The 16,216-nt window shown below is 41.3% G+C and overlaps 1 protein-coding gene across 8 annotated transcripts in view; it reads left to right on the plus strand.

Annotated features, from left to right (window-relative positions):
• The window catches only part of camta1a (calmodulin binding transcription activator 1a), a 291,503-nt gene that overhangs the window by 2,953 nt on the left and 272,334 nt on the right, over window positions 1-16,216 (plus strand). For 7 of the 8 annotated variants that reach the window (XR_012770417.1, XM_075475050.1, XM_075475051.1 and 4 more), the window contains exons 2-3: window positions 832-933; window positions 13,900-14,003. Coding sequence is in view for 7 of the 8 variants with exons in the window: in XM_075475050.1 (XP_075331165.1) it covers window positions 832-933; window positions 13,900-14,003 (206 nt within the window). In the remaining variant the exon portion in view is untranslated. The remainder of the gene's footprint in view (window positions 1-831; window positions 934-13,899; window positions 14,004-16,216) is intronic. The other variant, XM_075475054.1, reaches the window with a different exon arrangement.

The following is a 16,216-nucleotide window of genomic DNA, read 5'->3' on the forward strand; positions in this document are numbered from 1 at the left end:
AGCTTTGTAGCATGTTTACATTAATTTAAAATCACATAAATGCAAATCCAGGGATGGAGGGAAAGTTAACTGACACGCAAAGTCCTTATGGGTGCATTTTTACTGCATGCGTTCAACAAAAAACAATCAAAAAAAAGGTAGCTGTTTGAAATGTAGTGACGTGGCTTGAGCAGTTTAAAACGTTTCCTGATGTCATCATTTCACATAAAGTTCAGGGCGAAGCAGCAGCGAAAAAATGCGCAGCAGGGGTACAAAAGGACGGGACGAATTCAACCGTATGACGTCAGAAGACTCGCTTTTTCTGTGAAATTGGGTCCTTCGCTGTTTTTTCCCTCAGTGTTTTTAATTGGGTCTTTGAGGGATGGATGGATGCTACCCAGATCCAGTCTGTGGCCGCTGAGACGTAGCACTCCTAATGCCTGCACGTAATAGACCTTTACGGACTGCTTTGCACGGCCTCTGCTGATTGATCGTATTGAATCGTTCAGTTTACCACTTGAACAATGAGAAGCGTTACTGACCTGTATCAAACTGGGTCACAGCCACTCTGACCCCTCTTATTGACAGTTTTTCCTCCAGGAATAAAAAATGCTCGGTAACTTTAGATCCGAACTGCTTTAGGTAGACGACAAACAAATGTTTTCCATCCCTAATTCTTGTGTTTAGTTATCATTGTTACAACCTTACTGTGCCAAAGCTCTTCTGTGTTTCATGTATTTCAATATACTGTCTAGTTGCTTTTACTTGCATGGGGAGTGTGCTTAGCAGTTTCAGGCTGGGAGAATGTTTCTTTTCCTCGATTTTCTCTACTTTTCTCTTTGCCTCCTGAAGGACTGAAGAAAGTTCGTAATCCGGATCGAATGTACAGATCAGCAGTGTGTTATGCTGGCCATGGTCCACCTAAGAGTATCAGTGATGACACAGAGACGAACAGTAAGAGTCAGTTATTAATACTGCATTTGCTGCTCCAAGACGCCACTAGCTGGCCAATCCATTATTCATTCATCAATTCATTTATTTACTCCTTGATTTCATCCGTCCCCATGCCCCCCTCCCTGTTTTCCTCTCCGCCAACACAACACCTCCTGCGGCCGCTCTGTTGATTGAAGTGTCTGCTTTACAGGATCACGCTGTCAATAGCTGAAGTGTTGTCGTTAACTAAGAGTGATTGTTTCAGGTTGAGGCCAGGGGATCAGGACCTGAGCAGACCCTCAGAGGGAAAGCTTGAGTTTTGAGCCATCAATTATGGCCCCGTACTTGCCTTTTCCTCTGCTTTTGTCAAAGCTCCAATGCGAAGAAGGAGAGGGGGGGGGGGGGGGGGATCACCTCAAGATAATTGTATGACTTTGAAATGTTGCAAAGTTAAACATTGTGCCACCGAAATATTCATGCATTTCTGAAAAAAAAGAAAAGAAAAGAAAAAATTAACATTTGATGATATTCAAATGAATTAATATTTGCCTCTTCCTCCCTCTCATTACATTTGTTCTCTGTGAGAACTGTAGACCAGGGGCAAAGAACAAAGCCGAAACGACATCACAGAGGTTTTTATGACTTGTAAAAACCAGCTTCTGTGGGAATTGCTTCAGCGCACTTACAATTCTGCACGCAAGTGCTATTTTTCTGTCACGACCGAAACAAATCTGTCAGAAATATAGGCCAAAGTCTTGACTTTATTTGTGGTGATTTTCCCCTCATTCGCCTTTAGTGAATGGGTCTGAATTTTAGCCTCTGTTCCACAACCACAAAAGAAACTTTCCCCCAGAAAAAGCAGAAAGGAGCCAGTTTGCTCTTAATGAATACACCAGTCTCTTGCCTGCTGGAAGACTCTGTTGATCTAGACTAGAGACTGCGTAATTAAGTGTGCTCATGTATTGTCGTTGCTAAATAGAGAGCCCGAATTCACCCTCAACCCCCTTGTTAGACTGCTTGCTTCACCATTGATATCTGCCACTTGAAGAGCTCTGCTGCACCAGATTGTTTGGGTATTTTTAACAGTGAGGCTTCTGAGAGATTTAATGGCAGGGGACTACTCGTGCAGATCTATGAAACAGGATTGTAGACTGTAACAGATACATTGTTGATAGACTTTTGTGTTACTCCCTCATGTGTGACAGCTGTGACTGACAATGTGTTTTGCCAGTCTTGCTTTTTTCCCTCATGTTATTGCGTGGTATTACACTATCCCGTCCCCATGTCGCGCACTCTGTTTAATGCGTTCAGCCTGGAGGTTTTTTTTTTTCAGCCTACCAGGAGGACGCTCTGAATGCGGCGGCTCAAACAGGCAGGCAAACCATTGATCTGAGTAATCGTCTGAGTAATTGTGGGAGTAGTTATGATACAAGAAAGCAGGGATTCTTTTTTCTTTCGTGTATGCGGGCGCGTGCATTTGTAAGCAAGAGGGAGAAAGCAAAAAAAAAAAAAGAAAAGAAAAGAGCAAGAGCGGGGGGGAGGGAGGGAGACCTCACCTCTGCTCTCCTTGAGATGGGATTTTTATGGATGGGTGAGCTTGGTGAGGGCTGAGAACACATAAAGAGTCATTTTCAGTTTGTTGCAGGCAGTTAACCATGTGTGCATGTTTGTTGAACTTCCAGTAATAGGCCGGAGCTTTTTATTTTTTATTTTCTTTACCTGCTTGACTTTTTGACAGCCTTTCCTTATCATGCTACATCGCATTATCCCATTGAAACAGCAGAGAGCCAAAGTGTGTCCATGGTTACCGCTGATGGAACGCAAAACGGCGTAATTGCAAACAACGAACGCTGGCACGGTGCACATGTTGCATCTTGTTGCGGCATAAATTAGAAGACGGTGCCTCGTGCAGCTGAATTGAATTTCTCTTTCTGGCGCGTTTACCCTTTTTCTTTTTCCCGGTGGGGGGAAAACAACCCTTTTCATATTTTTACAACAGCTGTTATGTACATTGCAGTTCGAACACTCACCCTAGACTCTATCACCCGAGGCCATGAAGTGTTTCTCTTTGTTTTGGTCTTCTCTGTAACGCAGCAGCACGATGGTTAAGTTCACTCAGACTTTTTATTACGCTCGTGGGCGGCGAGTAATTTCGCTGTATGTAAGAGCGTTATCGAGCAAGCTACGGGCCAAATGATAAAGATAATTGGTTGCCCGGTTCTACACTAATACGCGGCTATTTTAAGTCTATGTCTGCTTACTCCCTATGTCCTCATCAAGAGCCATCAGGCTGTAGGGAGACCAGCCCTCGCATGATAGGCATCGCTGTACTGCCAACGAAATATGACACCGCTTAAATTGTCCTGTGTTGTTGTAAAGCTCAGCTTAGGAGCTCCTATAGATAATCATCTCTGCCTTGGAAAAAGTGAAATGAGAATGGAATTTATATGTGCGGTTGCAACTGTTTGGGCACTCCTTGCCAAAAGTTTTAAGGGAATATTCAAGGCATACTAATAGGCTTACATTTAACACAGGAACTGCTTGATTGTTGCATTGTTTTTATTAAGTAAAATGTGAAAATACAATTTTGGAGTGAAATGAGGAAAGGAGCCACGTTCAAACAGTTGGGGCATCCCGAGAGATTTTTACCTTACCTATCAGGGCCGTGATTTATGTTTCCATTCATTGTTGGTAAAAAGGCCACAATGATGCAAAGTTTAAAGCCTTTTTAAATACGCTGACTCCTCAAACCTTGTCCCAACGTTCAGCTACGATGGGATCCTTTAAGCAGCTGCCCTGTATCCAGAAAACTTGCGTTCAGGAAGCTGTTTCCTCAACTTATCGTATAATGGGATAATGCAGTAGTAAACAGGAACGATGAAGGACGCCTTCAGGTCTGGAAAATCCAGAAACGTTTTCTGAGAAAGCTGCTTGTTGGATGGCTAGAAAGTCAAATCAAAACTCAAAACTCAAAACCAGCTACTGTGCGGCCACACCTACACCTCGTATGCTTTGAGGAAAACATGGTGAAGAACCTAATAAAAAGATAACCTCTCAGACTTTTAAGCTAGAGGTGTATTCATTGTGCTTTGGGCAAAGGGAACATTTCTTTTGCGGAGGGAAAAAGTTATTAAATTAACCACCAGTAAATTCCGAAAGCACAAGTCTGTAAGGAGGTTAAAGATGAAAAGAGGATACCTTCTACAACAACATAATGATCGTAAATAACACCTCAAAGTCCACAATGGACCAGCTCGAGAGGTGCAGACTGAAGGGTTTGCAGTTGCCCTACAATCTCCTGAACTAAACTTAATTGAAAATAAGTAATCCGTTTTCAAAATAGCTGTGCAGGCAAGATAGTCCAAGAATGTGGCAGAATTAGAGGCATTTTTCAGGAATACACTGAATACAATAGGGAATTTTACCAATTCCTTACCACGTAAGGTGCCCAAACTTTTGCCCTCTGACATTGTGAGGGTGAATTCTTCCCTCTTTACAAAACAGGAGAGAAATGCGTATACACCATTGCCGTGCGCTCTCAGATCCTGATACTTTTTTTGACCAGAGGTGCCCAAACCATAGTTTGTGAAAAACAATTTGGGAAATTAGTTGAATCGCAGCAAATTGTCCAAAATCTTGAAAGCTCCGGAAGCCAATATCCCATAAATGCCGTTACCGCATCCTCTTGCAGGTTGAACCCACTCTTTACATTTCCTCCTCATTCTTTCACATCCTACATCCAGATTTATTGCTTTTAGAACACAGCATGCCATCAGCCGACCACTTCTCCTTGGTTGTCTGAGTTCATCTCTGCTTTCACATTTTTGTCTAGTTTATTTTTTCACTTTCTTTCCTCCTGCCAACGACTTGTTACCGCTTTACGCTTGTTCACCCATGGTCTGAGCTTTAACTCCAATCTGTCTTTAGACTGGTTTGACATTTGGACTACCACAGATTTGGTCTTTAGACGTGACAAATACTCACACACACTCACAATGTTTTTTTTTCCTCTTATTTGAATGTTAGGAGTTAAAAAGGTGTTTCTGTGTTGGGATTTTCCTCTTTCTTGTACTTACAGGACATGATGCATCTTGTCTTAATGGGTTATGTGATGAAAACGTCACTACTATAATGGGCAGAATGTTTCTAAACAACACAAGCAAATTGCTGTTAAACTGTAGAAATGATTGCAGAAATTTGTAGAATATTTTTGAGCAGTTTGAGATTTCTTCACCCCAGGGTCTGCATTATATCTAAGTTAATCTCATTAGGGATCACTAAACTAAAAAAACTTTAAGGCATTTTAATCGGGCTCAGTGGATGGATATCATCCAATGTAATGAAAACAGACTTAGCCTCAGGCCTAATTCAGTTTCACTGCATTTCTTACTGGGCAGAGATGAGAGCCAAACATATACCCACGTGTCTGTTTGTTCTCCAGTGATTCACCTCCTACGCGGTTCAGGTATAGCTACAGTTGCACTGCTCTTCGCATCTATAAGCCATATTAGCCGTTGTGGAAAGTGTTTGCATTCAAGCAGTCGCTTTAGATATGCACCGCCAGCAGCGATTTGTTGAATGATCTATAGCCAAAACATTAGCTTGCAATTTCTCCACAATGTGGGCACAGATTAAAAAGAAAAACTGTCACTCCCAGAGCGCTCCGAGACAGAGACGGAAGAGAGAGGGTTTTGCGTTCAGGGCTCAGATATTGATTAAAGATTTGTTTTTGTCAGCCTTTCCAGTCTCATGACCCTCGCTCTCATCTCTAGGGTGGGGCTGGAGCAAGCTAGCATGACAGATACCCTTAAATTCGGCCAAAGTGTTTGCTTAGTAGCCAGGATCAGTGATAATCCAAACATCAGCACAGTGAAATATATATCCTTATAACCTGGAAGATGTAAATTATGAAGCAGCAAGCGCAGGCGGCCACTGCGCAGCAACACACACATGGCCTGTGACTGCAGCATAAAAGCTGGAGACCTTTGTATGAAAAGCATTTCCTTCTCTGTTTAGCTTTTTGTATGTGAGCTTGCTCATCAAGACTTGGAATGTAATTGGCTGCAGTGTGCCAGCTCAGCTCAGCACATCCTCTCTTGTAATAAGCTCTGGTATCAGCCTGTCTTGCACTTTAGGATTTTACAACCAAATAGTATATTTTTTTTTTTTGTATCCCCCCTCTTGGTCACAAGCTTTCATTAAGCCTGCTGTTTAAGCCTGAAAATGATATTGAACTTTACAGACGAATCCTTTGGAAAGGCAGAGAAGCAGACGTCTTTCTCTGGCATCGATCACGATCTGATTAAGAAAAACAAGTCCCACTTTCAAAGCAACAATTTGTGTGTCTAATTTGTTGTTGTAATGCCAATCAATTCGTACAATTTGATTCGGAAGCGAAGGACTATTTTAAACTGTTTTTTCCCAAAATTGATATCCAAGATATTCCCCTTGGGGCTGTTTACAGCTGGTGCACAAATAGCTGTACTGTATATTTCAATCTCACAGTGGACACTCTTTAATTAATAAGCAATTCTTTGTTGGAAGTTCCTGCGTAAAGATAAATGGAAATGCCCCGGTGGAAGGAATTGAAGACGCAGAGCAGCTCAGATATTATTAGCGTGGATAAATAGGATCAGAAAGAACACAACGGTTATGAGAGAGCAATGCAGAAAAAGGAGACCTCAGCTACGTTGAGTTCACTTTTATGTGTTTTGAGAGCGTTGTTGAACTGCGGTGGTGTAAAAACAAGGCACCTTTCAAGTTTAGGACGCCTAGATTAGGCCCATAGATGCGTCCAACACTGAACATTTGAGGTGCCTCATCTAAAACACGTGGGGGGAGCGGGGTTAACGGTTCAAAACGAGGCATTATTGCCTTCAATAGAGTCAGTCATATCTGGGCTAGATGAAACCAACACAAGGGCATTTCCCTTTCCACAGTGATGCTGATCTGAGAATATATGGCTTCATTTGGATGTTGTAAAAATAGATGGAATACATTCCATTACGATTCAGACACCGTAATTCATATTTCATCACTTAAATCCTTAAACATGTGATAAATATTTTGTTGCAAACCTTTTCGCTGTCACTGCCTTGGCTGTCTAATTTATGATCCATAGACATCAACAGATACTTGGCATGTTCCCTGGTGATGCTCTGCCAGGCCTGTGCTTCAGCCACGCTCATTTCTTGCTTGTTTTGGAGGCTTTTTGCCCCCAGTCTGGTCTTCGGCAAGTGAAACACATGCTCAGTTGGATTGAGGTCAGCTGACTGACTGCACAGACTATCAAATACTGAAAATCAGCACTTTAAACCCACAGTTTGTGTTTCATACTAAATGCAAGGTCCCGCATGCCCGCACTATGTCAATAGTTTTAGAATAAGATACCACAAATAATAAGCAAACCAGTGAGGGATTTTTTTTTACAATATAAAAGTTGTGATTATTTTTAAAGATGTCCAACTGAAATTACAGTCTACTTCTGTGTCAATTTAATTTGACAATTTAATTGAAGTAGCACAAAGACTTCCGCTTATTGATTATCTGCTCATATTGAACTGCAAGCGATGTGTCACCTGATGGAACATTACAAAATCAGGTTTATGGGGCACTGATCAGTGACATGATTGGGTATAAAAGATAGCTTTTAAGCGAAAGACTCTATGGGCAAATAGTTCAACAACTTAAAAGGCTTTTAAAGTCTCGTTTTTTTTTAATTGCAAAGAATTGTGAGCTTTCCTGTTGTTGGAAATCTTGGACATTGCATCCTTCATGCTGGAGAGGAAAGGTTCCGTCCCGCTGGACATCTGCACACGGTTCAAAACTCAGAAATGCATGAGGGCGTGGGGCAGCAACAAAACACATGGCATAGGTGACTAGTGAGGGCACCATTAATGTTGAATCACACGTAGAGTTTTTGCAGCAACATATGCTACCATTGATCTGATGTTTTTTTCAGGGAATGTTTTTTTTTTTCGTCAAATCAATACCAAACCGCATTCTAATGTATCACATCAGCATGGCTCTATAAAGAGTCCAGGTGCCTACCTACAGTCTCGACCTAATACAACAGGGTCATTATTGAATGAAAAATTCAGACTGTTAGAGCTGGTCTGTTCAGTTACCATAAGCTGTTATTAAAAGAAGAGGTGATGCAACACAGTAGTAAACGTGCTCCTGTTCCAACCTTTTTCAGATATGTTGCAAGGCATCAAACTCCAAATAGTACTACAAGAAAAATCTCAGTCATTTTCAACATTTTTCATGCTAATTTGATATGTAAGAAATGATATGGCGTTGTGCTATTTTCAATCAAACAAAGGGTATAGAATAAACGGCAAATCAGCGCATTCTGCTTGCGTTTCCATTTTCCGCTGTCGGCTGGCTCTTTTTCGAGCTGCTGTTAAAACCTTGTTGGTCCTGAAGGCTTTACATAGGCTTACTTGCTGTTTGGTTGTTTGATAAAAACCACAAACGACATGCGCATCTTGACGTAGAATGCAGTTATGTTGCCGTTGTGTCATCTTTTCACCTTCACTGCATATTTAACCGAGAGACATTTTCCATAATTCAGGAATCCGTGGAAGAGAGGTACTTTACACAGAAGACATGCAATAACCGGTGTAATTTTAGGGTCATGGAATGATTACAGCAAAGTGAGAGCTTTAACGACATTAAGTCCAAATCCTTTTTTCCATTCCTATCCCAAATATTTAGTCTGTTGGAAGATGGAATTGATAAATCCTCCGACGGATTTCTGTCCAAACTCGCTTGGTGAGAAAATCCTTCACATGCGTCAGTCCTGTGTCGATGGTGTCTGAAGAGGGTGAGCCGGAAGGGAAGCACAGAATCCTGAATAATGTGCGAGGAGTCCGATTTGCCTGCTACTACTGCTCTCTGTCTGGATATGAGAGTCAGAAGCGGATGACGTTCAATCCTGAATTTCTCGAGGGTTGTCTTAAAATCAGGGGTAGCATGATTGTGTGGTGGTTAGGTGGCTCACACCATTGAATCTTGGCTGCCTGTGTGGGTTCTCTCTGGTCACTCCGGCTTCCTCCCACAGGACAAACTGTGCATCTTAGGTTGATTATTGATTCTAAATTGACTGTATAACTATGAGCGTGCATGGTTGTTTGTCTCCTTTGTCTCTGTGTTGGCTCTGCAATGGACCAAGGACCTGTCCAGAGTGTACCCTGCCTCCCTTTTCTATATCCATTAAATCCACTCCGTGAATGTGGCGGGAGCTGGAGCCTATCCCAGCTGCCATAGGACAAAAGGTAGAATACCCTGGACAGGGCCACACAGAGACAAACCACCATGCACGCTCACACTTGCTCCGAGGGTCAGTTTGGAGTCCCCAGTTAACCTAACATGCATGTTTTCAGACGATGGGAGGAAGCCGGAGTACCCGAACAGAACTCGCTCATACACGGGGAGATGGTGCAAACTCTGTGCAGGCACTTAGCATGTTAGCACCCTCTTGCTGTGAGGCGACAGTGCTCACTCTTATTTGACCCATACTGTTACAGGGTACCCGCGGGGTCTTAAAAACTTGAAAAAGTCTTAAATTTGATAACCGTAAATTAAGGTCTTGAAAAGGTCTTACATTTTGTTTAAAAGTCTTAAATTTCATTCTCAAAGGTCTTATTTTCTCCCTTATCTGCATGATAGTACAGCTCAACAACATAACTGTATACTTAGTAAAACACTAACAAAAAACAAAACATGGAATGTTGCGTTGTAAAATGATTTTTTTTTTCTCTCCGACTATCGATCTCCGACATGAGGTGGCATTAATGCACTGTTTCAACTCCGCGGTTGGAAAATCCTGATTTCCAAGTGTACTAGAACGCCACATTACGCTAGAGCGTGCACAGTTACGCCGCTGACCCACCGATGCCGTCGCTCGCGCAGCAGCTTTGGGATGGGCAAGTGCAGATTTAATCCACTGTGGCTCAATGAATCAAAATATGACTGGGTTCAGGCTGTACCGGGGAATGAGTGTGAGGCTCAGTGCCGTCTGTGCCTAAAAAAATTCAAGCTCGGCACAATGGGTCTTTTGGCCTTGGAGTCGCACATGAAGAGTGCTAAACATTTAGCATGCTTAGCAGCTACACAGAAGCAGGCACCCATATCCCAGATCTGCGCCGCAAACCCGACGCCAACCTCAACAGTCACCTTGGCTGCCAGCAACACCGAGCCCACACAGCCAGGTAACATGCGAGCTTTTTGTGGCTCGACGCCAACTCTTAAGGCAGAGGTAACGTGGATACTAAAGACGATATCGGACCACCACTCCTATATGTCAAATGAAAATATAAGCGAGCTCTTCAAAGTGATGTTCCCCGACTCGGAGATCGCGGCTACTTTCACATGTGGGAGCAACAAGACTGCCTATATTACCAAGTTTGGTCTGGCCCCTTTCATCACCAAACAACTGACCGACCAGGTCAATAAGGCGTCTGGATTTGTGGTCATGCTTGACGAAAGTCTAAACAAAAGCACAAAAACTAAACAGCTGGACATTCATCACTTTATTCTTTATTAAAATAAGTAATTGTTATTTGTCCCTGTGTTATTCTGTTATTCTGACAGATTTCTTTTGCATTATTTATAAATGTATGCCAGAATAGGTGCGAGGTTGGTCTTAAATTTCATTGGACATGGTCTTAAAAAGGTCTTAAAAAGTCTTAAATTTGAGTGGAAAAATCCTGGGGGGACCCTGTGTTAACTCTTTTGCCTCATGGTTGAAGTACTGACTCTTTAGATAGATTTTTCGAGGGATTTTTGAGCAGCATTTAGTTGTATTTTTGATACAGAAATACAACCAGTAAATTGATACAGTATCATTACACGCATAGAAACTTTATCTTGAAACACGACATCTCTGTGTTTTGAAACAAATATTTTGTGTTATGACATTGGTGATAGTGTTACGATATCTAGTGTTAGATTGTCTCTGTTATATGATATTGATATTAAAGTAGAAGTCCTGTCTTTTTAAACCTGGACCTTATTTCTGGCATAAAATACGTTCATCTACTCACCGATAACAGTTTGGTGAAAGTCGGCGTCCTTCGGATGATAATTAGATCCGCATATATCCATATATATATGGGCATCGGCCGATGCCCCCGTTCACTCCCGTGATATGTAATAAAACCAATTTCATATATTAAGCTACCCAAAACGTATTATTATTATTATTTTTTGTTAGTTTATTCATTTTAAATCAATAAGTGAACAGTGTTTGTCTATGTTTGTCGCTCTTTTTTGGGTAATAAACTATTTGAATATCATTTATTTGCTTTTGGAGTGCATTTTGAAAATTACCACTGACTCAGGACATTGTCAGGATCTGACGGTATCTGACACACCTACATGACAGCTGTTATATGCACACACCAGAGTTGAATTGAATTGAATTGAATTGAAAATACTTCATTTATCCCTTTGCCGGAAATTATTTTGCCACAGCGCTCCAATGCACAAATTACAAGGTTAAATATAACAATTTATAGTGAAATAGTAACAACACAGCCCTCATGGATGGATCCTGAGTGCCATCATCTTTTATTTTTATTTTTTAAATCCGAAATAAGCCCACATCCACCTGTTCCTCCCCTTCTGACTGTAGATTTGACCTTTAAATCATCATTAAATACCAATTTAGTATCATTCAAACATCACAAGCTTTGAAGAATAACAGGCAGAGAGAGAGGGGGAGAGGCTTTAATTACGCTTTTAAAGACTGTATCACATCTGTACACAGGCTTTAAAACATCTAAAATGCATGAACAGAAAGAAGGGACTCTCCTGTTTAACACAATTTTCTCAGCCAAACTCATTATATACATGACTGAATAGAACATGATAACTCAAATAGAAAAGAGATGTGGCTGTTGTGAGACTGTAAGACCTTGCACCGATAGGTCACCACTGCTGAACCTCCCTTTGGAGAAGAAGTTACCACTTGTCCAAAAAGTCTCGAGGCTTGTTGCTACGTGCTATGTCTAGTTAGAAAAATATCAATACACTTTGAAAAATTGAAATATCGCCCAACCCCAGCCAGAGTGCGGATCCACATTGAATTTTTCTTTGCTGCTGTGTTCTGGTTTTAGGTTCCTGCTGTACGTTGATTTAGTGTGTATGTACAGGCTTTTTTTTTTTTCCTTTTTCCATTGTTCTCCCCCAGTCATTCAGCTGCAGCGTGTTCTCCAGTTTTGACAGTAAAACTGCTCCTGTGGTACCTCAGAGCAGATGCTGTGTGTGATTCTTAATTGGGCAAAACGAATGATAACGTGTGCGGCTCGTATAAAACGCAGTCTACATGTGGAATTACAGGGACAGACGGATAGAGCAGATTCTACAGATCTACTTTTGCGTTCCTTTGGGGGCAATAACGCTCCACCTTACATATTACACTCAAAGGCTTCATGCCAGCTCCACCTCTACGGAGGGGCTGTGCTGTATTTTCCATACGGATGTTCCTGGGCAGTCGCTCTGTGCTCTGTGTGATAGACAGTGAGCGAGCCACAGACTCTCTCTGTGTACCCTTATAATATATTGCTCTCTGGGATTATTTGTATTGACTCTATGAATGCGTTTTGCTTTGGTTGAACTTTTTCTCTCTTTTCTTAAAGTCAACCACTGATACCCCGAGGGATCCACAGTCAGCACTAACATCCAGGCTTTTTCTGTCTCTCATTTTCTCCAAACCCACGTTTTTTTTTTTTTTTTGTAAAAGTGAAAATAGCATTAAGCTCAGCTTATGATGTTTGCCTTCTTGCCGTGATTTGTTTTCAGATAAGTGCAGTATTCTAAATTACCTTCGGTGAATTTGTTTACATTCAATTTAGACTAATTATAGCTGAAAATTAGATTCATTTTCACATGGTTGAACATTACCTGGATTTACTGACGCCATAAGCAGGATTTGCAGTGTTATAGTCTTTAATGCATTAGAACGGTGGTAATGGTCATATGAAAAAAAAAACATTGTGTGAGAGGACAGGAAAATGTAACAACCCTTACATTAGTTGTTCTTTCCCAATGCTGAAATAATTCTTCAGTGACGCGGCCTCATTGGACTCTGAGCTCGACCTTTGTGGTGAACCACTCTCCTTTTCCACAAGAACTTGTTTCACCTTTTCGTTTCTTTATTCTCATTGGTCTTGTTGCATTGCATTCAAAAGGTTCCCTTGTTGTTCCTCTATGACAAACACTCGCTATTTCATTTTCATTTCAACTAACTGTAAATGATCACATACTTGCTGAAACATTGTTATTTATTACATTGACAGACGTGCCTTTTCTGTATCTTCTGTGTTGATTAAGTAAACACCCAACGATTTGGAAAGGGTTCTCTCACGATACATTTTCTTCAACCTCCTTCCTCCCTTAAATGTGTTCACTCACATGCCATCTGCACATTTGATCCAGAGGAGAACCACGGTATTAAATGAGCACTCGAACGCATCACTGGGAGGGCTTGTCTGTAAACATTACAGTTTCATAATTGTCCTGAACTGAATGTGAAATGTAAATCGTGGATTGAAATATATACATTATGATGTAAGCACTGGGCCTGGTAATTGCAATTATTTCCCTGAATAATATGCCTCAATCTTTTGTGCAGCACACAGACTCCCAAGCTAAATCTCCATACACTATAAAATCACTCAAGGGTGTTTATTGTGTCTAAATAATGAACAGACACAGCCTTTTCAAGTTGACAGTGAAAAATGTCTCGTGAACCCCCCCAGACGGAATGCATTTAACAGTAAAATAATTTAGCCGACCACAAAATAAAATGTATGCATTAGCCTATTCCTAAATTAAGTTTCTAATTCAGTTGGAGATAGTTATTTTACAGTCAGCATTTTGCTGCGGAGAGACTGATCGACTGATGAAGAGGTAGACGAGCAAGTCAATGAGATATGAAGCCTGCGCTTAATATTCTTCTCTGTCTTGCTCTTGTTGCAGATGAACATGGACATTTGAAAATATACCTGCCCAAGAAGCTTCTTGAATGTCTACCAAAATGCACGTCGCTGCCAAAGGAGAGACACCGGTGGAACACTAATGAGGTAAGGACACCGCTCCTTATCGTTCCGCCTTTTAATAAATCCATCTCTCCACAGAGATATCTGTCCAGCTGACGCGCTGTTCTCACGGGCCCTTTTCAAACCGATTTGTAAGTCACGTGAACTCTCTTCAGAAAGGATGTAACACCCATCTGTTAGGTCTGCCAGTCCAACAAAATATCCTCACAGAACTGCTGACAAGAACAACACGCGCAGACAGCGAACCTGTGACACGGCTGTCGTATTTGAATACGGATTACAGGTTCTTCTTATTTCTACATCACTGTTTCTAATGTTTATGTTTCCGATTGTATGTTACGTTTGAGGTGCAGCTTTAGGTGCAGAAGACAAGAACACGACACAAATCAGACTGAGCGTTCGCTCGCTCTTTCCTTACGCTTAAACGTATACCACTGTGAAATGTCTCAGATTCTGCACTGTGTGCCAACATTTAAAAAATGTTTCACCTTTTTGAGATGTGACAGATGGCCCCTGTTTTTTCTTCTTCTTCTTCTTTACTTAAACTACAGGCATATGCAGTTATTTAGAAGCGCTTTATCATTTACTTATAGAGCGTTGGACGCGCTAAAAGGATACTTTATGTTACATGTAGGTATTTGGAGTTTAATTCTTAATCAGATTAAGATTCATACATCTGAAATTAAACTCCTTTGGAGGACACATTGGAATACGAGATAGAATATGTCAGGATTTAAAAGAGAATCACTCAATGTAATTGCCAACTATCTTTATGATCATTTATTCACATTGTAAGTGATTTGCTCCTGGACTGTTTTGACGCCTTCCACAAAGTGTACACAAGTCTTAAACATGTTATACTGTAATTCCCGAACAGGGACTCGTGTTGCTTCATTAGCCTCGGAACTCATTTTGTCAGCCTGCTCTCTTTCTCTGGGGATAGGTTGATGAATTCATCGCTTTCATTCCCACTATTGATAGATGAAAAACTTGTTCCTCGTTTTCGAGGAAATCTGGTAGCAATTAGACCTAAATACACTCCGTGACAAATCTTAAAGCCAATATGCAGAAATCAACCATCCATGCTTCGGGATTAACAAATTGTGACCACATAAATATAGTCATCTGCGGTGATGAAAGTTAATTGAGTGAAAAACAGCCAGATGATAAGGCACCACAAAGGCTTGCTTCTAAGAAACAGGATACTCAAAAAGACAATCTATCAGTGACAGAGAGACGATTATTCTCTTACATTGATTTTGTTCAGTCCGTATTATTTGAGAAAATGATTGAAATGATCAGTTTATCTGTGGCATCAACTTGCATGGACAGAATTTTTGTGCTGATTGTTACAGACAGAGATACTCCTCGTTCCCTTTGCTTAGCATTACTTGCAGTCTCCATCCACTGTAAGTTTCCATCTGTCATGTCTTAACCCACAATAGTCCTGCCCTAGTTATGGAAAAAAATGTAAAACGCCTGTGTGTTTCTAATTGGCTGATGTTGTAACTTGTTTGCCCTGTGTGACCTGCATTGTGCCGCCAGCAGTCCAAATTAATTAACACGGCTTTGAAATTGATCTCAAAATGTAAGTCTGGAGGCATTTGCTGGGGAATGCTGTCGGGCCACAGTTGTTAGCATGTCTTGTCATTTATTACGAAATGAAATCGCATTTCTGGAAAGGATATCATGTTGTGCTACTGGGCTGCAGCTTGTTCCGTTGATGTTTGGCAGGGTGTTGGAAAATTGGGTGAAAACGAGCAAAAAAAAAAAGAAAAAAAGAAAAAGGTTTGCCTTGGTGTTCTGCTGTGCATGCCAATAGTGTTTGCCCCGGCTGCAGAGAGCAAGGCAACCTTTCCTAAAATCAAGGACGTCTCTTTTTTTGTGCAGACCATGCAAATCCGAGTGTTTGTGCCTCACTGGTGGCAGACAGGCAGGAGGGGAGGGATCAGAGAGGCTCTTGTCGGGGAAATTGTGTGACTCTTACTGAAAGTGACACCTCATCAATTCTGTGCATATTTCTGGCTCTGGCTTGGCATGCTTAATGCACTAATTTCCCCCTTTTTACATGTCTGAGGAATGTGAGTAGTCTGTTGGGCTTTCTGCTTATGTTCATCTGAGCATATTATTATTATCTGGTGTGTAACATGACTATTTTTCCTCCGTAGTGCTGCTGTTTTTGATGTTTTGAGAACCACGGTTGCTGGTATGTTAAGCTTTCATGGAGCACACCGCAC

Source organism: Odontesthes bonariensis, chromosome 10, assembly GCF_027942865.1.
Source record: "Odontesthes bonariensis isolate fOdoBon6 chromosome 10, fOdoBon6.hap1, whole genome shotgun sequence".
In the NCBI taxonomy this organism is placed as follows: Eukaryota; Metazoa; Chordata; class Actinopteri; order Atheriniformes; family Atherinopsidae; genus Odontesthes; species Odontesthes bonariensis.